The 24,194-nt window shown below is 33.5% G+C and overlaps 1 protein-coding gene across 2 annotated transcripts in view; it reads left to right on the top strand.

Moving 5' to 3' along the window:
* The window catches only part of htt (huntingtin), a 152,649-nt gene that overhangs the window by 3,456 nt on the left and 124,999 nt on the right, over positions 1 to 24,194 (top strand). The window contains exons 3-8 of one of the 2 annotated variants that reach the window (XM_075294652.1): positions 429 to 645; positions 702 to 831; positions 897 to 1,361; positions 9,545 to 10,243; positions 19,499 to 19,795; positions 19,864 to 20,873. In XM_075294652.1, the coding sequence (XP_075150767.1) occupies positions 429 to 645; positions 702 to 831; positions 897 to 1,361; positions 9,545 to 10,243; positions 19,499 to 19,795; positions 19,864 to 20,873 (2,818 nt within the window). The remainder of the gene's footprint in view (positions 1 to 428; positions 646 to 701; positions 832 to 896; positions 1,362 to 9,544; positions 10,244 to 19,498; positions 19,796 to 19,863; positions 20,874 to 24,194) is intronic. The other variant, XM_075294654.1, reaches the window with a different exon arrangement.

Here is a 24,194-nt window from a genome sequence, read left to right as displayed (position 1 = left end):
AGGGACCGATCCTGAGCAGTTTGCCAAAGACTCCATGTGTCTATCTCGTCTCCTTCTGGGTATTGCAAACATATGCACTAAATTATAATACCCTGTTCTACAGTGCAGCGCAGGGTATAAAAAATTTATTCATGGTATAGATCATTCAAGTTTGTTCGTGTTACGGAGTAGTTAGTGTAAGAAACAGCGTGTTCACGTTACCGCGAGTGCACTGTATAGGGTTGAAGGTGATTGGAATTGATTACTGATCCATCTTTTATTTTTATCAATGTAAAAGCCGCATCTAAACAATTTAGTGTATATAACTTGCAAATTTCAAAAATGTGGAAAATATATTTTTATTGCCAAACATTTAAAAACGTTTATACCTAAATTAAATTTTAATTACGTTTCTCCATTGCTAATTATTTTCCTTGCCATTTTTTCAGATCTCTCCGTATATGCCTTCGAATATTTGGTTATTATGCACCACAAATTCGGGAACATAGTGTACGATGGTATGCTCAAAATCTACTGCCTTGTTTGCGTGTCATAAGCAGGCGCAAGGAGACACTATTGCAGGAAAGTCTAAGTGATTTTGTAGTGAAATTCGGAAAATATGTCCAGCAAGGTCTAACGGATAGTGAGACTTGTAAACTTTTTGAGGTATTATAATCTATAAGTAACTACGAAAAAATTCTATAATGACAAACACTTTTCAGGCCTTCATTGAAAATATTGGCTCAGATTGTGCGGTAAAACGAAGATGCACCGCACAGAATTGTATAAGTCTGATAGAACATGCATGCAACAAGCCTTTAATAGCGAAATATGCTCTTAACAAAGTCATGGGTATGTTAAAAATATTCAAATAATTGTTAAGCAATATAAACTCAAGTGTTCTCTTTATGTTTTAGATATTTTACCAAATGATCACCAGCCAAACACAATTATTGGAATATTAGGTTTCTTAAGACAATTGGTTGTTGTAATCATTAAGGGTGTGATTTTCGATAATGACCATGAGGATTCTTATTCGAATAGCAAACCAAATAAAACCATTAATGCTGAAGAAACCCGCCAGCTATTGGAAATTTATGATTATTGCCTATATTTAGTTAGTTCATCTCCCACTTCACAACATTCCATTATCAATGCTGCTCTCGAGGTTATCAATTCAATTCTTCAATCTTTGGATGGTATTTCCAGTAGGGATACCAAAAATAATATACGTATTGGACCTCAATTACTTCAACTAATTACCGATAAAGATTTGAAACATGTCCATCTATTAAGATTGAGAAATACTCTAAAGCACCAAATATTTAATTTGGAATTAGACGAAATTGATAGATCATTGGATATCGCTGATCCAAATAAAGGTTGGTATCATAAATGCTTGATATATTAATAAAAGTAGTTCTTTAAATATATTACTAACCCATACACACACGAACACTTAATACAGTGTAGTTAAAGCAAATACAGTGTAGACAGTAAAGAGCTTTCTATAATATTTAATTTGCTTGTTTGATATAATATGGATTGAATTAAGCTTGCCTCCAAAATGGTCAAGGACACTGTTTATTAGTAAAATGTTTCATAATATGGTAAATTTGTGAAAATATTGCTAGGTTTATATAATACGTTTTCTGAGAGCTGCATAGGGTTGCGAGACACACATAATATAAAGTACGACCTCTTTCGGACTCTGCCTTTGTGATTGGAAGAAAAGCATGGCTACTAGAGAACGTAAACCGATATGCATTTATATATACCCGTGTAAAAATTGGGGGATCTGATTTGATATGGTTAGATCTGAGCCAAGATATGGTCAGATCTGAGCAGATCCGAAAAATGGTTATATCTGGTCAGATCTAAATACTATGAAATTGGATCTGATCAGATCTCAAAAATGAGACACATCTAATCAGATCTAATTTGATATAATTGTATATTATTTGATACAATTGTATCTTTCGAGATCTTTCAACACATAAAAGCCCATAATTTGTATATAAAATGAGATCAATTGTTTTATTTAATAATACAGACAAAAAGTATGTGCATAATAAATATGTTTAATTTAAATTGATCCATCAAAGCTATTTAAGAGTATTGACAGTTGAGTTAGAGTGTTGTCCAAGGGTTTTTTCGTTTGTTTCTTCTGCTTTGGACTTAGACACGCGACTAAAGTATTACAGCGTTAAGGCAATCTGCAATGAAATTAAGTACAAAAACAATTATTAAACAAATATAGGAATAAACAAATATGGGAATATATTGAACTATGTAAGCAAGTATTAGTATTGTTTTGGATCATTCTTCTTTAAGTTGCAATAAAAATTGCCATATAATTTTATGTTGCTTTTAATACTCACATTTAAAGTGTATTCGGGATTAGGTTAGGTATAGCGATATGCTGTTATTTTAGGCTCATACATACTATTCAGACCATCATGACATAACAGTGATCAACATCTCACTTATCACTGACTGCTGCTCGATTCAATAATTAGCTCAATAACATGGGACCTCCTTGCTATAATCGAGTCCTATCGGCATTTCACGTTGCGCTGAAACAACTTAGAGACTCTTTGAAGCAGAAATGTCACCAACATTACTGCGAGGAGATAATCCACCGCCGAAATAATTTTTGGTGTTGGTCGGAACTGGGATTGAACCCGTGACCTTTTGAATGCAAGGCGGGCATGTTAACCAGTACACCACTGAGGTTTCCTTTTTTTTCCAAATCTAGAAAATAGTAAAACAATATGAAAATGACTACTAAGGAAATAACAAATACAATCTACTTACCTACATAATCTCCGCAATAAAGGAAACGATATACACTTTATCAAAGGAACACATTTAAAACAATTATATTAAATTTCTTAATTTTCTCAGCTAGTCTGGCGTTAAATTTGTTTAGAAGTGATGCCCCTGACGGCGTTGACATTTGACATAATGGCATTGAGGTTTAGACGTGTATTTCAAAAATCTTTTTAACTTGTTCATGATTTTTTTTTATATTTTGGACCGTATTTAACCCCATATATAGTCAGATATGATGTTATATCTACCATATCTTATTAGATATAGTGCTATATATGGTCCTATCCAAGCATATATTATTAGATATGCCAGATATAATTAGATATTATACTATATATGATGAGATCTGCAATTATATCTAGTACCATATATAGCATATCTGTGCATATCTAATTATGTCTGAACCAATATCTGAACAGATCCAATTAGACCCAATTTGATATTATTAGATAGGATTGGATCCTCCAATTTTTACACGGGTATACACAAAATACTCATGGCGTTGTGAGTATGAATACTGATATGAATCATAGATTATGGACCGTTTATCTCCCGGAAAAAATTGTGTAAGCTCCAAAGATTACTTTTTTGACATTATGTGTTGTTTCTTTTTTTGGAAACAATCAGTTTTATACTGTAGTTTTTTTTTTGTGCCATTCGTAAATAGGAAATTTCTATTTACGAATTTTCGGGTTTTAGGTCGCAATTCTTGTAATCTATGATTCCATTCGAGGTAAATATATATTGGGAAATACTCCCTCGTGAGTACTATGTTTTAGAGGTGTGTGTGACACGCGTGAATCACGGGATTGGTGAACGAAATCTGAAGCAATTCTCGTGATTGTGAGTGTATGAGATTGAAACAAATACATATGTCGTGCGTGAAAAATAAAATCGGTTCTCGAATGTGCGTGAATAAAGTTTCTGCAAAATAACGCTTACGAAAAAAAAAATCAAGATTTAATTCTTACACGTATGTTAACTGAAATTAATTTAGCTTTCGAACTATATTCTATTCATGAATTTTGTTACCTTTGCTTGTTCCCGGTTGGAAAATGTCGTGTCGTGAGTCACGTGACTTGTAGTGTATCGTGCGTGAGTCACGTGACTTGTAGTGTATCGTGCGTGAGTATTTAAAAGTAGTTCTTGCGTGGGCGTGTGTGAGTACTGGTTTTCATTTCGTGAATGTGCTTGAGTGTGAATAGCTAGCACACGTATAGTGCGTGAGCGTGCGTGAATAAACATTTTGCTTCGTGAATGTGCGTGAGTGTGAGCGAAACTTCACTACCTCTACAACGTTTTATTCTTGGTGATGGCGTTTTGGTTCCCCATGGTTGAGGGAATCTGGCCAAGTAGTCTCACCTGAATAGGTGGCAACTTAAATATCAAAAAAAAAAACGTTTTATTCTCTCATGGCTACAGGGTGACACAAAAAAAAAATACACACATCAGTATAACATTGGACTATACTGTAGCAAAACCACATTTGTAGCGTTTTTATGCTGGCACATTTATTATTGACCTATTTTCATAGGAAAAAAAGTATACGCTTGGAATAATTCAGATGTTGCTCATGTTAGCCTCGCTCCAGCCTCAATGCAGCCAATGATTCGGGGACAGCGTTACCGTTGGGAATTTTCAAAAAGTGGCAAATGTCAAAAAAAGTGGCACAATTATTTTTGAAAAGTGGCACATTCTTTTTATTAACTTATACCAAAAAACTTAAAAAATTAATGCCGCTATGAGGTAAAATAAAAATTATATTTAGTGAATTCATAGAAATTGGAAAAGAAATGTTCTTTAAAATTATTTTTAAGCGTTCATAAAATCGTCGGGCTTTTTAATTATATCTTCAAATTCATTTACTATATCAAAATAATGTATATGATCATTGGTTTTTAAGTAATGGGGATCTAGGAATTTTGTATTATTAAATTTCTTATCATTTATGTAAATTCATGATAAAATTTTAGAATATTAGTTTTAGCTGTAATATTATCCGTTTTTGGATGTTTTCTAAAATAATTTGTGATTTGGCTTCATGGTCTATGTATATTTTCGTAACTTCTTTAATATACAAAGAATTTTTATAGTCGATATCTGCTAAATCACTAATTCTAATTTAACTATTTTTTTTTAAATTTGTGTACAATATTTTTGTTAAATATATTATATCAGAATTTTAGTCTGTAGAACTGGAAAAATCAGTCCCCAAGAGTGATTGCAAACTTTTTTAACTGCGCTCTCATGGGATCTATCATCAATTATTCTTTGCAGTCGTACTACAAACCTTAAAGATTTTCTTAATTATCATAGAAACGATATTTAAAGCCACAATAAATTTGACATATTCAGAATACGCTTTACTAACCTAAATTGAATCATAACCGTTCACATATAATAAGAATTAATGGACGGTAGCTTTTTATCCTAGGTGCCCAATATTCAATTTTTTGAATAACACATCTCTTTATGGTGTAAACTTCCCAAAAAAGTTAAACTTAAAAAAAAGTGGCACACATTAGTGGCACAAAATCATGAAAAGTATCACATTTAGTGGCACAAAAGTCGCACCGACTAAAAATAGTGTCAAATTTGCCACTAAAGTGGCACAACGGTAACGCTTTTCGGGGAGCCTTTTTCATAACTACTTATATTTTCGGTATATTTAATTAACTTTTGCTGTTAAGTAATGGAAGACATTAAATGTTGGTGAAGTTTTGCCGCTGTAAAATAATAATGGCCAATGTTACCTACAGGTATAGGTTTTAATCTATAACTTCAAAACTGTTTTTCACAATTAGTTTTTCAGCAGCCCAACTAAAATTTTGTAACGACAGATTGCCCGTAAAAACAGTCTGTCTGTTGTTGTATAAAAATGGTTGACAAAGCTTGATCAAATGCGTATATTTGAAATTTTCAGAATTTGGGTAAATGTGGTATACCCATTTCTTTTTCGATAGCCAATTTTTTTGTTTTTGTTCGACGAATTTTAATGAAAATAAAATTTTGACAAAATTTTCTATAGAAATAAAATTTTGAAAAAAAAATCTATAAAAATAAAATTTTGACAAAATTTTCTATATAATTAAAATTTTGACAAAATATTCTATCAAAAAATTTTTATAGAAATAAAATTTTGCAAAAATTTTCTATAGAAATAAAATTTTGCAAAAATTTTCTATAGAAATAAAATTTTGCAAACATTTTGTATAGAAATAAAATTTTGCCAAAATTTTCTACCGAAATAAAAAATCTATAATATAGAATCGCATTCTTCTTTCGACTAAAACATTCTTGAAATTCAATAAAATTCTGTTTTTGACTATGGCTTTTACAAAATCGAGATTTTTATCCCGCATGAACTTGTCTGTTTTGCCATATTTGTAAAAGACTATTAGCAAATAAGGTTGATAAAGACTTTCTCAAAATATTAAAATATTTTGTCAAAGCTATTGTACCATAAATCTGATATCGACTCAAAAATGTCTACACAAAAGGTACTAAATCATTCGCGGGGGTACTACGGTACTGACCAAGGTGAAAAAGTATTGAAAAAAGTACTATAGTACTGCATTTTCCATCCCTGGCCTGTACCACATTTGCTGCATAAATAATTACTTCGATTCAGTGCTTGAACATAATTAAGCACATCTGATAATATTGCATTTTTCATATTTCCAGTAGTTCTGAGGAAATATTTATATGTTATTTAATGTTTTGCGGTCTTATGACATTATGAAAAATTATAATTTAATTATATATAAATATATATAATTATATATAAATATATAAAATTCGATGTTAAAACATTAAATGCCTATCTTAGATATCTAACGAAAAATAATTCATTGTCACCGTTGTGCCATTTTATTGCTATATTTGCTGCTTTTTGCCATATTGTGTCACTTTTAAAAAATTTCTTTTATACCGCATTAGTTTGTTGTAATTTTTTCACCACAAATCCCGTGAAGATTACGGTTGTGAGTCAAGCATTAACAAATCGAATTTAAACTTCGATTAATAGAGTTGCTAGCACTCTGGTACATTATTTTTTCCACTTGAATCGCCTAATAGGAAATGTTCCATAGTAGATATATTGAGCTATTTTCCGAACTGTCAATTTCAATGAGTGATTTTCGATGAAATGGCAAATCTTATTTAAAAAGTCCATTTCACAATTCTATACAAACAAACGCAATATAAGTTCATCTAATTCAAATTATTAAAAAGTGTGATAATCATTATTGTTGTTTTTGATTTCAGCTTAAAACTATGCATTGACTAAACTACAAATTTATTTGGGCAAAGCCCTATAGACTGCAAGATCGTTGGATGGACAGCTGTTTCTGAATTACCACATTCCTCGGCAGCATTCTCTACTTGCATCAAAACTATCAACCAATTATCAGAATAAATTCGGGTAGTTCACTAAACCCAAAATGAACTACACTTGAACCTCCCGAAAAAAAGGTTTTTGATGGTGGGCTATTGCCTACGCAAATTTGCAAGCATTTGCATCTTTTCCTTTGCCAAAGTCAAATCATCGATTTGAGGGCAGTTCCATTTTTCAGAAATTCTAATCGCTTCAATTAAAAAATTTTAGTTAGAATGACGCCTTTAAAATAATAATCATACTTGTATATTGTATCCGAGATAAATTTTACCTAATTTGCAGAATCAATATTTTTTAGTCAAAACAGTAGCAATATGTTTACTGTTGCACAAGCTGTAAACAAGACTACATTGCCTTTTCTAGCAGGCAACAACAATACAATCTTTAGAACTGATTTTTTCTTGTGAGCCTAACCTACACAGAAAACTTTTTCTGATTCAATCACGAATTTAATTGATCCAATTAATTTTTTAATTGAAATGTCCTCAATCAGGAAAATGATTGTGTCAACCACTTTTTTAATTGAGCGCCAAAAATAATATTTGATTAAAAATTAACTGATTTCATTAGAAAATTTCCATTAATTTTTTTAATTGGTTCAGTTAAAAATTTTATCAAAAAACGTAACTATTTTCAATCACTTTCTTAACTCTTTCACTACCGAAAAATACTAATATTAATGGCGTTTTCGATTCGCAAAAAGTGTGTTGCCTTGGTGTTACACTACTTTTTCCCTCATTGTATTTTCGCCCAAATGACAGTGTCATTCCAAAGTTATTGTTAATTCCTAATATTGTGAGGGATACAGGGTCCAAAATCTATGACAGTGTCCTTCATATTTTGCAATAAATTTCGAGGATGTTGCCCCTTTTTTCCCAATCGCAATCGCCATAAGACTTTAAGTTTTCTTCTGTTTTTACTTGCACCTACCATAATTACTTCAAGAGCTATATGAGCTTGTACTACAGACTTGATTCTTGAATTGCGACCAAATAGCCTAACGAAAAAAGAACCCGAAAAACCAGCAGCTATAGTTTTTGTATGAATGTCCATTTACTAGAGACATACAGTAAAAGAAGGGTCTCAAAATTTCTTATTTTTCGTTTATTTGTAAAAAATTTTATAAAATGTATTTTAGTGCTCACCAATATGGAAAATATTAATAGCTTGTTTGGATTAAAGCCTCAACTTTAAAATAACATCGAAATAAGAATCGAAACTAAGTGGAAAAGTAGAGTTTGCCGTCGTTTTCGAATGTCCACTTAAGTGGACATCGGTAGTTAAAGAGTTAACTGATTTAGAGTTTTTAGTTTGATTAAAACATTGATTGTTTAAAAAAAAATTTAAAAGTTTTAAAAATCCATAAATTTTTGAACTGACTTACGGCCATTTTCATGTAGCTCTGTTAGGCTTTAATTGTCAGTTAACAGAAAGTAAATTGCGAATATATTCTCTCCGGTTAACTTTAACTGAAAAATTTTCAGAAGTTAAGTTCCTAACGGGAATATGAAATATATAGGCAACATGAAAGATATGTACGTCCATAGTACGGTTTATAAGCTCGTTAGCTAACGTTCATGAAAATGGGGGCTAGTCTTCCGAGTTTAAAAAGTTTTTCAATTAAAAATTTTAAAAATGTCAATCATTGACTTAATTCACATAATGTTCCTAGGTGATATTTTTTTCTGTTTAAGCAAGACTTTGCGGTCTGAGCCGAGATAATTTTCTCCTAATAGGAGGCCGAAAATTCAGATAAAAATCTTCAACACGTTTTCATGAGTATTTGTACAATCGATCTTGTCATCCTATTAGCGTATCGAGTTGTATTTAATATAGGAAATTTGTGTTATAGAAAATGATTAGTAGATCTTGAGAACCACGCAAAGTGGACATCATTGAGTGTGTACACACAATATATGATTTCAAATGATGTTTCATACTAATAAAATATATAGTTAAAATTTATTTTCGGTGCTTTTAATTTGTAGTTAGAATCAAATAATTGTGTTTAGCTTGCAAATTTACTAACAAGGAGAATACAGATTACTCTCACAGCATATTCCTTAAATATTAACACTTCCGCACACGCACACTTAAATAAACACAAATACAAATGCATGACAGTAGCTTTCATAAATAATTTGTAGATTTTCTCAAATTTTTGGTATTGTACTTTGAAGAATTCCATTCACATCACGCATATATTCTTGCTAAAATACAATCTCCTGGGTGTTATCATTCAATTAAATTTTTGTGACTGGGAACTATTTCGTTTTTTGTCTTCTTTTCTATTTGACATAACCTACACCTACATACGTTTCGTCTATTGATTAGACGTCAATGCAACGCAAACCTCGAGTGATATTATCGTATTGCAACCACAATATGGGCAACAGAAACATCTAAACACGGCAGGATCTGGCCCATCAACATTGCAACAGCAAGTGAAAAGGCATACGGCACGCAGTATAAGTGAATGTGTCGACATTGATTATGTTGATGAAGATGTGCCACAATCAGTCAACAAGAACATAGACGGCGATGATGATGATGATGACGACGACGATGATGATGAGGATTTCACAAAATTGTCTGAAATGAATGACGACTCTGTGCCCACAACACATGCCGCATTGTTAGGAAACAATGATTTCACCGCAAAAACCTCTTCAAGTGTAATCAACGAAACTATTTCCGGTCATGTTGGTGGTGGTTCTGGTATTGGTGCTCTTACATCTCCACTGAAGATGAAGACTGATGCTGGGAATGGGGATGATACACAAAAATTCCTTGTCAACTTTTCGTCAGATGATGAAAAGTCAACTCAATTGTGCAACACAGACAATGAATCCGTGAACAGTATTGATTTTAAAGCTGACATCTCCCGAGGTTTGGTTGTTCAAGGTATACACTCGAGTACAAGCAGTGATGATTTGCATAGCACAGCGACAACGGAAGGAGGTAGTATTCCAGCACCACCTGCAAAATCAGGCAATGATGCGTTTACCACATTCTTTCATAACATTAATGCAGGTAAATAAACAGTGTAATTTTGTCAAATAGCATGTACGTGTACTATCGAAACATGTTTCTGGGGACTAAATCTTTTGTTTTGTCATGATTTTGTATATTGACTTGAAATTAAGAGTTACTTGGAATCCACTCAAAGTGTTTATATATGGTAAACGCTGACATTGATAATGATCAGTTAGTTATTTAGATATCCATTTTTGAAAACAAAATATTTGACTAAAAGATCGGCCATGCCGAATCTTATGTAATCTTCATTATTGTTTGCTTGGAAGGTTCTACTAAAAACTATCATCCACAGTCGCACTGCTTGGGTTCTGGTAACAGTTGCCGATGGCAATTTTTTTATTTCATCATGTGTGGAACCAAGCCTATAAGACTCTAAAACGTTACAAGAATGAGAGCAACAGCATTACTCCTCCAATAAAAATAAAAAGCTCTTATAAATAAATTATGCAGTAAATATAAATATGAAAAACAATATATCGAACAAATTTGGGAATCGACCACGAATATATTCTGGTGATCTTCGGTAGCATAGTGAAAGTGCTAGTTTCTGCTGATACATTTACAACCAATCGCACTTCCATTTTATAATTAACAAGTATATACAGTAGTAAGTTCGGCCCGGCCGAATCTTAAATACCCACCACCATAAATCAAATATAATAGTTTCCTTTAAAAACTCTTCGTCGGTGCGGGTATCTTGACAGATATTCTCCCAAGCAGATCAATTCAACCAGTACACTTCCCGAAGATAAATTTAAAGATTCTACCTATAAAGACTAGATCAGATTCTGGATTTATAAGAACCAATTTTGTTTGAATTTTAGAGAAATCATAAACATATCGTTAAATGATGAAAAAAACATTGATTTGAAATCTTAAATCTGTAGATTTTTACCGCCATAATTTAAATGATAACGGGGAGTAAAATATGGAAATTTTACTTTTGGTTTCAAGCAATTTTCATGATCAGTGCTCCTGATATACCCCGATCGATCAATGTCTTAATATGTAGAAATAAATTCGATACACAATTTTGAGGGTCTAAAATACTAGTATATTTACATTTTCAGGCAAAGTGGATAAAAACTACAGACTCTAGCAGCCCAAGAATAAATCCGTGAGGTAGGTCTATATGGGGGCTATACCAAAACATGGACCAATACTCAAAATAGACAAATTGGAAAAAAACTAAGAATTCTAGAAACCCAAGAAGTAAAATCGGGCGATCAGTCTATAAGGGGGCTATACCAAAATTTAGACCGATACGGACCATTTTCGACACACCTCTTAATGTTCCTCAAATACCTCTAGAATTCCAATTTTAGACAAATTGGGAAAAAACTAAGAATTCTAGAAGCCCAAGAAGTAAAATCGGGCGATCAGTCTATAAGGGGGCTATACCAAAACTTGGACCGATACGGACCATTTTCGACACATCTCTTTATGGTCCTAAAGTACCTCTAGATTTCTAATTTCTGGCAAATTGGATAAAAACTACGGATTCTAGAAGCCCAAGAAGTAAATTTGGAAGATCGGCCTATATGGGGGCTACACAGAAACATGGACCGATACACCCCATTTTCTGCACACCTATTTGTGGCCCTAAAATACATCTAGATTTCCAATTTTGGGATAATCGATTAAAAACTACGGTTTCTAGAAGCTCAAGACCCCAAATCGGGTGATCGGTTTATATGGGAGCTATATCAAAACCTGGACCGATACTCCCCATTTTCGACACACCTATTTGTGGTCTTAAAATACCTTTTAGATTTTCAATTTCAAGCAAATCGGATAGAAAATAAATATCTAGACGCCATAGAAGTAAAATCGGGAGATCGGTCTATATGGGGACTATACCAAAACATCGACCGATACATCCTATTTTCTGCCTCCCATATCTGGTGATAAAATACCTCTAGATTTCAAATTTCAGGCAAATCGGATAGCAAATGCAGTTTCTAGAAACCCAAGAAAGAAAATCTGGAGATTGGTCTATATGGGGACTGTACGAAAACATGGACCGATACGGGCCATTTTCGACATACCTCTTTATGGTCCCTAGATTTCAGGCGAGTCGGGTTGTAAATACAGTTTCCAGACGACCAAGAAGTAAAATCGGATAGTAAATACAGTTTCTAGAAACCCAAGAAAGAAAATCTGGAGATTGGTCCATATGGGCCCTATACCAAAACCCCATTTTCGATACACCAATTGTTGGTCCTAAAATACCTCTAGACTTTCAGTTTCAGGCAAATCGGATAAATAATACAGTTTCTAGACGCCCAAGAAGCAAAATCCGGAAATCGGTCTATATGGGGGCTATAACAAAACATGGACCGATAGATACCATTTTCGGCATACTCTTTGATGGTCCTAAAACACCTTGAGATTTCCAATTTCAGACAAATTGGATAAAAACTACGTGTTTTAAAAGCCTAAGACCCCAAATCGGGAGGTCGGTTTATATGGGGACTATATGAAAACCTGGACCGATATAGCCCATTTTCGAACTTGACCTGCCTGCAAACAACACACGAATCTGTGGCAAATTTCAGGACGATAGCGCCATTATTGATTACAATAGACAGACGGACATGCTTATATCGTCTTAGAATTTCTCCCTGATCATAAATATATATAATTTATATAGTCGGAAATCGATATTTCGATGTGCTACAAACGGAATGACAAACTTATTATACCCCCATCACCATTCTATGATGGTGGGTATGAAAAAAGGGAGCCACCGTGTGCAATGGTTAGAATGCCCGCCTTGCATTCACAGAGTCGTGGGTTCAAACACAGTTTCGACCGAACACCCAAAAGTTTTTCAGCGGCGGATTATCCCACGTCAGTAATGCTGGAGACAGGCAATGTGGAATACCGTTCGGACTCATTTAGCTTAACATGTAATCGGGCAGCACTCAGTGATATGAGAGAAGTTCACCACTGTGGTATCGCAATGGTCTGAATAGTCTAAGTGAGCCTGAAATATCGGTCTGCCACTATACCTACGACTAAAAAAGAGGAAATGTAACGCCTCACTAACACCAACAAAGAAGCTATAAATAGAACGCCCACTAACAACATTAACTTAAGGATTATACATCAGCTTCTCCAATCTGCTACAACAACATCAACTTATGGGGTCTGAGATAGAGGTGTGCACGTGAGTAATAGTTTACTCACGCTCACGCACACTCACGACTGAAAAATCATACTCACGCACACTCACGCACGATATTTTTTGGTAGGACTCACGCTCACGCACACTCACGAAAAGAAAATTTGTACTCACTCACACTCACGCACGAAAACGTCGTGACTCATGAAAAATACCGTGACTCACGAAAAATATCGTGACTCACGAATAATTTTATGATTAATTTACCTTACCGAAGTGTCTGAAAACATGAGCACTATTAAAATCGAGAGTGTTATTAAACTCTTAACATCTCAGGTGTCACTAAAATTGTAATTGAATTTAACTCTTAAGCGTTTTATGTTGGTGAGCAGGAATATTTTCGTGAGTGTAATTCGTTACTCACGCACGCTCACGAAGATATTATTTTCGTGACTCACGCTCACGCACGGCATTTTGGTTTGTTAATCACGCTCACGCACACTCACGCCGTTGTCATGAGCGTGACTCACGACTCACGCACGAATCACGAAAATTTTCGTGAGTCACGACAATTTCGTGTCACGTGCACACCTCTAGTCTGAGATCAATATTTCATCCAATGAAGGAGGGTATAAGGCTATTGTTATTCGCCGTTTACTTCGTTCGTACTCATACAGCTTCGTTGAGACAATTCAGTACCCCCTATTAAATGACTGAATTTAATTCAATCGTATGAAATAAGAGAAGAGTTAGAACCTAAACATAGCTAACATTTAATTCCGTTTTGTGTCTTTTAACTTTATCATATGTTTCATTGTACGCAATTAGTATCTTCCTTAAACGTTATCGTTGTCTCGTGTTTATACATTTTGCACTAAATTTATTGCAAATGTGTTCATACAACTGTTAATAGTGTGGAGTGATGACTATGTAGAAAACAAATATTTCTTGTCTTCTTTCAATTATTTTTATACCCTCCATCATAGGATGGGGGTATATTAACTTTGTCATTCCGTTTGTAACACATCGAAATATTGCTCTAAGACCCCATAAAGTATATATATTCTGGGTCGTGGTGAAATTCTGAGTCGATCTAAGCATGTCCGTCCGTCCGTCTGTTGAAATCACGCTAACTTCCGAACGAAACAAGCTATCGACTTGAAACTTGGCACAAGTAGTTGTTATCGATGTAGGTCGGATGGTATTGAAAATAGGCCATATCGGTCCACTTTTACGTATAGCCCCCATATAATGGGACCCTTGTGGAGCCTCTAACAGAAGCATATTTCATCCGATCCGGCTGAAATTTGGTACATGGTGTTGGTATATGGTCTCTAACAACCATGCAAAAATTGGTCCACATCGGTCCATAATTATATATAGCCCCCATATAAACCGATCCCCAGATTTGGCTTGCGGAGCCTAAAAGAGAAGCAAATTTCATCCGATCCGGCTGAAATTTGGTACATGGTGTTGGTATATGGTCTCTAACAACCATGCAAATATTGGTTCACATCGGTCCATAATTATATATAGCCCCCATATAAACCGATCCCCAGATTTGGCTTGCGGAGCCTCAAAGAGAAGAAAATTTCATCCGATCCGGCTGAAATTTGGTAGATGACGTTGGCATATGGTCTTTAACAACCATGCAAAAATTGGTTCACATCGGTCCATAATTATATATAGCCCCCATATAAACCGATCCCCAGATTTGGCTTGCGGAGCCTCAAAGAGAAGAAAATTTCATCCGATCCGGCTGAAATTTGGTAGATGACGTTGGCATATGGTCTTTAACAACCATGCAAAAATTGGTCCATATCGGTCCTTAATTATATATAGCCCCCATATAAACCGATCCCCAGATTTGGCTTGTGGAGTCTCTAAGAGAAGCATATTTCATCCGATCGGGCTGAAATTTGGTACATGGTGTTGGTATATGGTCTCTAACAATCATGCAAAAATTGGTCCACATCGGTCCATAATTATATATAGCCCCCATATAAACCGATCTCCAGATTTGGCTTGCGAAGCCTCAAAGAGGAGCAAATTGCATCCGATCGGGCTGAAATTTGGTACATGGTATTGGTATATGGTCTCTAACAACCGTGCAAAAATTGGTCCACATCGGTCCATAATTATATATGGCGCCCATATAAACCGATCCCCAGATTTGGGTTGCGGAGCCTCAAAGAGAAGCAAATTTCATCCGATCCGCCTGAAATTTGGTACATGATATTGGTATATGGTCTCTAACAACCATGCAAAAATTGGTCCACATCGGTTCATAATTATATATAGCCCCCATATAAACCGATCCCCATATTTGGCTTGCGAAGTCTCCAAGAAAAGCAAATTTCATCCAATCCGGTTGTAATTTGGAACATGGTGTTAGTATATGATCTTTAACAACCGTGCCAGAATTGGTCCATATCGGTCCATAATTATATATAGCCCCCATATAAAACATTCTCCAGATTTGACCTCCGGAGCCTCTTGGAGGAGCAAAATTCATCCGATCCGGTTCAAATTAGGCACGTGGTGTTAGTATTTGGTCGCTAACAACCATACCAAAATTGGTCCAATCACACAAAAATTGGTCCATATCGGTTCATAATCATGGTTGCCACTAGAGCCAAAAATAATCTACCAAAATTTTATTTCTATAGAAAATTTTGTCAATATTTTATTTCTATAGAAAATTTTGTCAAAATTTTATTTCTATAGAAAATTTTGTTAAAATTTTATTCGGTTCATAATAAAATTTTCATCATTGTCAAAATTTTATTTCTATAGAAAATTTTGTCAAAATTTTATTTCTATAGAAAATTTTGTTCAAATTTTATTCGGTTCATAATCATGGTTGCCACTCGAGCCAAAAATAATCTACCAAGATTTTATTTCTATAGAAAATTTTGTCAAAAGTTTATTTCTATAGAAAATTTTGTGAAAATTTTATTTCTACTGTGTCAAACTGAATTATAACGTATTGGATCGATCTTTTTTGATTTAATATATACCACGTATGGACTTACATACTATTTAGAAGATGGTGTTAGGAGGTTTTAAGATACCTTGCCATCGGCAAGCGTTACCGCAACTTACGTAATTCGATTGTGGATGGCAGTGTTTAGATGAAGTTTCTACGCAATCCATGAAGGAGGGTACATAAGCTTCGGCCTGGCCGAACTTACGGCCGTATATACTTGTTTTTTTAATTTTTAATTGTTCCAATTAATTTTTAACTGAAATCTCTTCAGTGCTAGTATCAATCAACAAGGACAATGAAAAAATCAATTGATATAATTAAAAAATTGATACAATTAATTTTTGTGATTGATTATTACTTTAATTAAGTAATTAGTTTAATAAATTAAATGTTTGATTGAAAATGTTTAAATTCAATTAAAATTTCAATTAGAGGAATTTCGGCGAATTTTTCCTGTATAAGTACACAAAAAAATATCACCAAAATATAAGAACAAATGTTGTAATTTAGAGGACCTAACTCCAGAGATGGTCCGAGTATAAACTTTTTGGGTTTTCTGCTGTAAAAAAGTTGTAAACGTCGAAAATGTCAAGGAATGTAAAAGTTATTCAGAAAAATTTAACTCAAAAACTCTTCATGTTAGAGCCAACGGAGGCCTAAACTGTCATATACCATAGATTCATCTCGGAAAGCTCTTTCAGAACCTATGGTGATATTAAAAAAATGCTCCTAACTGCAAACTTAAGGGTTATTTTTAAACGTAAAAATAAATGGTCATAAATAAAATTCTTTTTAGGAGTTTTATTTTTTCCTTCAGAAAATAAAACTCTTCCTAGGAGTTTTATTTTTTTCTTCGAAAAATAAAACTCTTTTTCAGGAGTTTTAGTTTTTCCTGTCTTAATTAAAACTCATATTCATATTTTTCTTTTTTTACAGTTTCTTGTTTTACCGAGTCTATCTCATATAAAGTTTATTTGTTTAATTTAACGAACATAATTTTTTTCCAAATTTTCAACGGAAAGATTTGAACGCAGGTCTCTCAGTACCAATTTAAGAGCATAGCATGTTCTTTCCATCTGCAAAGAGAAAAATAATTATGCATTGAAGACGCGGATCCAAATATAAGACTGCAAGCAGTATCATATAAAAAGTTTTATTTTCTGAAGAAACCCAATGAAAAAAATACTTTTCTCCGGAACGAAATTTTAGACAAACGAAATTCCCCTTATAAAGTATTTTCTATTAGAGTAAATAAACTCGAATTTGTGAAAAGCGATTCAACGATTATCTCTGATATTTTTCATTTGAAAGAACATTTTTTGCGTCAAAAGAAAACTTTGCTTGTCTAAAATTTCGTTCCTCAGAAAGGAAAACTCTTCTTTCTGTGTAAAAAGAGTTTTATTTATGACGGATGAATAAAACTCTCTTTTTAAGAGTTTCATTCGAGGTTTTTTTTATTTTTAGTCACAAAATTACGATTAAAAAATAAAAAATGCTCAAAAGCAATTTGCATAATTTGCGGCATATGAAAAGCGTCGGAATGCAACGCGTTTTCAAATTTATGAAACTGTGAAAATGCTTGCGGCAAACATAGGATTTAGCTACAACGTGTGTGCATGCAAAGTACCAACCACGCCGATTTATATTTATAAATACCCCTATTAAAATGGGTTATGTGAAATTGAACTGACAATAGCATGCCTATTTTTTGACACAAAATTTGTCTTTGTATATTTCAATACTCGGCTCTGATCGAAATTAGCATATTCTTAGTAATTTTTATAAAAGACATTCGTAAATAAAAAATAAAAAATATGATATAAATGATTTAAAAAAAAAATTATACTGTACAATTTTTTATATTGTCAGAAACAAAGTGGCCTATAATATCTTCCGAAGAGTGAGAAAAATACAAAAAGGAACCCAAAAAATATCAGCTATAGTTTTTGTATGAATGTCCATTTACTAGAGACATACAGTAGAAAAATAGCTCCAAAATTTCGTATTTTTCGTTTATTGTTAAAGAAGGTTATAAAAATGCATTTTACTGCTCAGGAATATTAAAAATATTTATAGTTTATTTAGAGTAAAGCCTTTACTTTAAAAAGACATCGAGAAATAAATGGAAACTAAATGGGGAAATAGACTTTGGTGTTGTTATCAAATGTCCTCCTAAGTGGACATCAGTAGTGAAAGGGTTAAGTAGTAAAATAAACTTTTTATATTTAATTGATAAAAAAATTAAAATTAATTGGAATAATTAATTTCGTGAAAAAAAAGTTCTGTGTGCAATGCAACCCAAACTATTCTTAACTCAATTCCAAATTTAGTAATTTTTTTATTTATTTTTATTATTTTATATTACAACGACAATATAACAAAATCAACGAAGAAGGACTCGAATTGTGGGAATAATACAATTCACTAACACTACTGTATTTATGTAACATGTATATTCCATTTTCCGAATACCCTCTTATATTGCGGGAATTACTAAGAGCAAGTGGCCAAACATTGAATGTTTTAACTTTCCGTTTTTAAGAAACCTTTTATTGCCAAACGGATGTTGCATGTTGAGATATAATTGTCCTTAATTTTAAAGATGACCATCGTCAATGTTAAAATGTTCCATGTTCCTGTTGTGTTGTCCTTTATAAACTAGAAAGGAAATGCATTTCGTGTTTTTCTTCCGGCCATCGTGTTGAACGAAACAACATATTTTCCTTAAAGTATTTCTCAGTAGCCTATATATTGTTGTGTTAATAGGTTAATACAAGATTCGTAAATGAATTCTTTATAATAGAAAATTAAATTGCATTCAAAGAATGGTTGAAATAGGATAAAATAAATTCATTTAAATAAATATATATAAATTCATTTAAAGCAGACAACTTAATAACATGTTAGAAATATTTATTATCGCCTAATTATAAATTGTAGACATGAAAAAATTTATGTTACAGTCAAAAGTCGGATAAAGGGCAGTAAATTATCTGCAGTCGTTGTCTCTATAATTGCCAGATTATAAGCTATCTCTGTATATATTTCATAAATCAAAATAGACGAGCCGAGCCTATTAGACTACTTAAAGCTTCTACAATAAAAATTCTTTAAATTCTTTTACTTCTTACAGCATCGGAATCGGTTAGTAAACTATTTCGTCCGGGTTCATCTTCAACGACTCCAAAAAATGTTGTTAGCACTCCCTCAACTACTACAGATTCATTGTCACTGGCATCGAATATCAGCTCAGCAAAGCGTCCGATTGATGTTGAATTTATGGAGGATTCTTCACCGGAATCAAGTAAAACATTTCCTACACCATCTACCGCTATTATGGGAGAAATACGTTCTTTGGATTCAATGGATATACAAAGTACCAGCGATATTAAACAAATCCAAAGTGGTACACCCAAAGAGACACCAAAAAGTAATATATGCACATACTTTTTTTTCTATAAAACCAATACTAATTTCAATTGTATTTGATGTTTTCAGAGAATCCTTTTCTTAGTTCACCATCTACAACTGGAGGAAATATTGAAATTCCATCACTACCTGTTGATATAGGCTCAATGTATGAACAAACTTTACTCTCTTATACGGCACGTTTGATAGCAGCCCGTTTTCTATTGACTGGTGGCAGTGGGGGTCTCTATGATGATAGCACCGTTAGGGTTTCCATTAAAAGTATATGTCTAAACGTCATAGCACAATGTGTTCGTTTACGTTCTGAGATATTGGAAATTTCATTGAAATGTATGGCTTCAGAGAAACCTCTACCACAAAAAGATGTGGAAATAACTTCACTTGTTGAAGGTCGGCATAGTCCTGTACAAATACCTAGTGATTCAAGTTCCAATATTGGCCAAGACTATGAACATTTGGAGGTCAATACGGTGGCCCCATCAGATCTTATTGAGAATACCCGAAAATCGTCCTTTACACAATTGGATGTTTTTCGTATGGATGATAATGAGGGTCCTCTTTTGGAAATAATTGATGATCATTTCGGTAAGAGTAGCAGTGATTTTAATTTCACCACCCCCAACACCACCTGCAACATGACAAGAAGTGCAGATCCAGTATTATTTAGTAAAACTGATAAAGATATGACAAAAAATTCGCCTTTAATGAAAACCAAAAAAGATAAATTATCTACATCCGAGATAATAGGTGCCGATTATAGACTGAAGGGTTTTGTAGAAATAACTAAAGCCGATGAAGATATGCCACCGGATATGTTGCCCCCTAAACCCCCTAAAAGAACTAAGACATTCAGGAAATCAAAACTGGAATCTGAATTAAGAAAACTAAAAACTGGGTCCCAAGTCCCAGTGAATGATACGCAATTTTTACATGACATTTTATATTACTACAATCATGAAGATCCTATTTTGAGAGCAGGTATTCAAATTATCATTGGACAATATTGCCGATCTAACCAAGCAGGTCTTGTTGGAGATACTAAAATTAATTTGCAATATTTACTGGCCATTTTATGTATGGTAAGTAGACAATTGTTATTGGTTATTTGTATTGAGGAAGAAAATTAAATGTGAATTTTGAGAAAATTTGAATTTGTTTCCAACCCAATGAAAACCGTCTTGGCGAAACATAGTCAATCGTACCATATTACGGCTCACGTGTCTTTGTCAACATCCCCAGCCAATTGACGACCTTGTATCTACCTTTGAGTATATCATAAATTGTAGTAGTATAACTTTATTTTTTTCTTTTATTTTCATTTTATAAAAAAATTCGAGGTGGAAAGGCCATAAGCCCAATTAAAATTCATAGAATTAATTAAATATCCACCTGAACCAAAAATCTTGGGATAATTTGTTGTAGGACTTGTGGCGCCGTCTATATCCGCAGTTGCTTTTGTTTTAAGCTTTTTACAAATATCACTTATATATGCGGATGTCGATTGATTACCCGGGAAATGGAGTCGAGCACAATTGATACGACTCCAGCCAAGAAAAAATTTAAAAACGCTTAATAAATTAAATGACATTGGCATGTTCAATCGATCAATGAATGGTTTGAAAATAATTGCGCTGCAATATTCAATGATGGAGATTCTTCTATTATCCTATTTTTTTAATTTTAAGGTGGGTATTAAGTTCGAGTTTAGCCGCTAAAATCGCCATTTTTCACGATTACATTTCTTTAACAATACTTTTTAAGGAATACAAACTTTGTGAAAACTTGCTTTGGGCTATTCCCCATCAACTTATAGTAAAATCTGCAACAAATATGTATAATTTTATTCCTTTTTTAGTGAAAAAAACTCGAACTTAATACCCACCTTTATTTTAAAACGATATAGATATATTTGTTCGTCTGTAGACTTCATGCTCAAAGATAGGTCGCACCGGAAATTTTGTGATATAGCATTTAAATATAAACCCATCATCCGATTTGGCTTCTTGAGTGATTAGGTCAGGTTAGGTTAGTCTGGTCTTGCCAAAATGTCTTTAAATTTTTGACACCCTGAAATTTTCATAAGATTTGCAGGAATTTGCATTTGAAATATGCAAAATAGGAGCACTATTTTCGGTCCAGATTTTCATTATGTTACATATACTGAAGATTGTTGATATCTCTCCATATTATATCGGACCTCTATATAGACCACCGTTGCCAATTTAGCTATTTTCCCTCTAGATTTGGGTTTTTTTGAAGTCGTTTAGCGGGGAAAAAAATGAATTTTCATGACCCTGTTTGCTATTTTTGGCTTTTTATACCCTTCACCACTACTGTGGTACAGGGTATAATAAGTTTGTGCATTTGTATGTAACGCCACGAAATAATTGTCATAGACCCATCTTTTACCGATCGGCTTAGAATTAAATTCTGAGTCGATTTAGCGATGTCCGTCTGTCTGTCTGTCTGTCCGTCCGTCTGTATATGTAATTTTGTGCACAAAGTACAGGTCGCAGTTTAAGTCCGATCGTCCTCAAATTTGACATAACGTCTTTCTTCGGGTAGAAGATAATCGCTATTGATTTTGGAAAAAATCGGTTCAGATTTAGATATAGCTGCCATATATAGTTATCAATTCACGTATTTATGAACCGACGTTCTTCAAATTTTGTACATGTGAATGTTTTGTCAGTCCCGTAAAAACTGCCAAATATCAGCTAAATCGGTTCAGATTTATATATAGCTCCCATATATATCTTTCGTCCGATTTGGACTTATATGGCCCCAAAAGCGAGAGTTTTGCCCTGATTTGCATCAAATTTTGCACAACGAGTACGTTTAATAGTATCGTTAATTGTGCCAAATTTAGTTGAAATCGGTTCAGATTTAGATATAGCTCCCCTATATATCTTTCGTCCGATTTTGACTTATATGGCTTTAAAAGCCAGAGTTTTGGCCTGATTTGATTAAAATTTTGTACAAGGAGTACATTTAATAGTATCGTTAATTGTGCCAAATTTAGTTGAAATCGGTTCAGATTTAGATATAGCTCTCATATATATCTTTCGACCGATTTGGACTTATATGGCCCCAAAAGCCAGAGTTTTACCCTGATTTGCTTCAAATTTTGCACAACAAGTACGTTTAATAGCATCGTTAAGTGTGCTTAATTTGGTTAAAATCGGTTCCGATTTAGATATAACTCCCATATATATCTTTCGTCCGATTTGGATTTATATGGCCTCAAAAGCCAGAGTTTTGCCCTGAGTTGCTTGAAATTTTGCACAAGGAGTACGTTTTATAGTATCGTTAATTGTGCAAAATTAAGTTGAAGTCGGTTCAGATTTAGATATAGCTCCCATATATATCATTCGCCCGATTTGGACTAATATGCCCACAGAGGCAAAAGTGCTACTCTGATTTACGTGAAATTTTGCGGAGGGAGTAGAATTGAACTTGAAACTTTGCACAGGTAGAATTAAGGTTCTGCATATGCGTGTTTATTTTGGTTGAAATCGGTTCAGATTTTGATATAACTCCCATATATATCTTTCGCCCGATTTTCGGTCATATGACCACAGAGGTCAAAGTTGTTATCCGATTTACGTGAAATTTTGAACAGGGAGTAGATTTAACATAGTAACTATGCATGTGAAATTTGATTTCAATCGGTTCAGATTTCGATATAGATTCCATATATATGTTTGTCCTATTTAGGCAAAACTGGCCGAAATATCTACATTTTCCTTATCAAATCGCCACTGCTAAGTCGTATGGTATCGAAAATGTGGACTTACAAAGTGGTGAAGGGTATAATATAGTCGGCCCCGCCCGACTTTAGACTTTCCTTACTTGTTTATTTTCGACATGTTTCTATTGCAATATGGATAAAACGGCGTTTTCACTAAGCCTTGCTGTCAGAATAAGGTTTTCCACATATTTCAAAGCTCAATTGAAACATTAATAATGATTTCAGCCATTATGCGGGCATTTTGGCATCAAATACACCTTGTTGTAAAGTTTTTTCCTTATATTCATAAAAGTTATCGTAAACATTAAATCTAATGGTAGATACAGATCCCTTAGATAAACTGTCACTAAATTATGAGGAATATAAGCATTTGACTCGTTTATCCTTTTTAAGCTATTATTTTAAACTATATTACTAAATTAAAATAGTAGATATGAATTGCTCTGTACACTGAAAACATATTGTCGTGAGGCCAAAGATTTCATCACCCTCAAAAAAAAATCGCTTCTTTAACATATGTTCCAAACATATTTTGCAGGAAGCACATATATTATTGCATACTGCCGAAACATTAATATGTTTGTTTTATGTGAACATATTATATGTTTGGAAGAATTTTGAGCCAAAAATATTATATGCTTGGAAGAAT

The sequence above is a fragment of the Haematobia irritans genome, chromosome 1 (genome assembly GCF_050003625.1).
Source record: "Haematobia irritans isolate KBUSLIRL chromosome 1, ASM5000362v1, whole genome shotgun sequence".
Taxonomy (NCBI): Eukaryota; Metazoa; Arthropoda; class Insecta; order Diptera; family Muscidae; genus Haematobia; species Haematobia irritans.
Note: the sequence above shows the minus strand (reverse complement) of the source record. Positions and strands in the feature narration are given on the sequence as shown.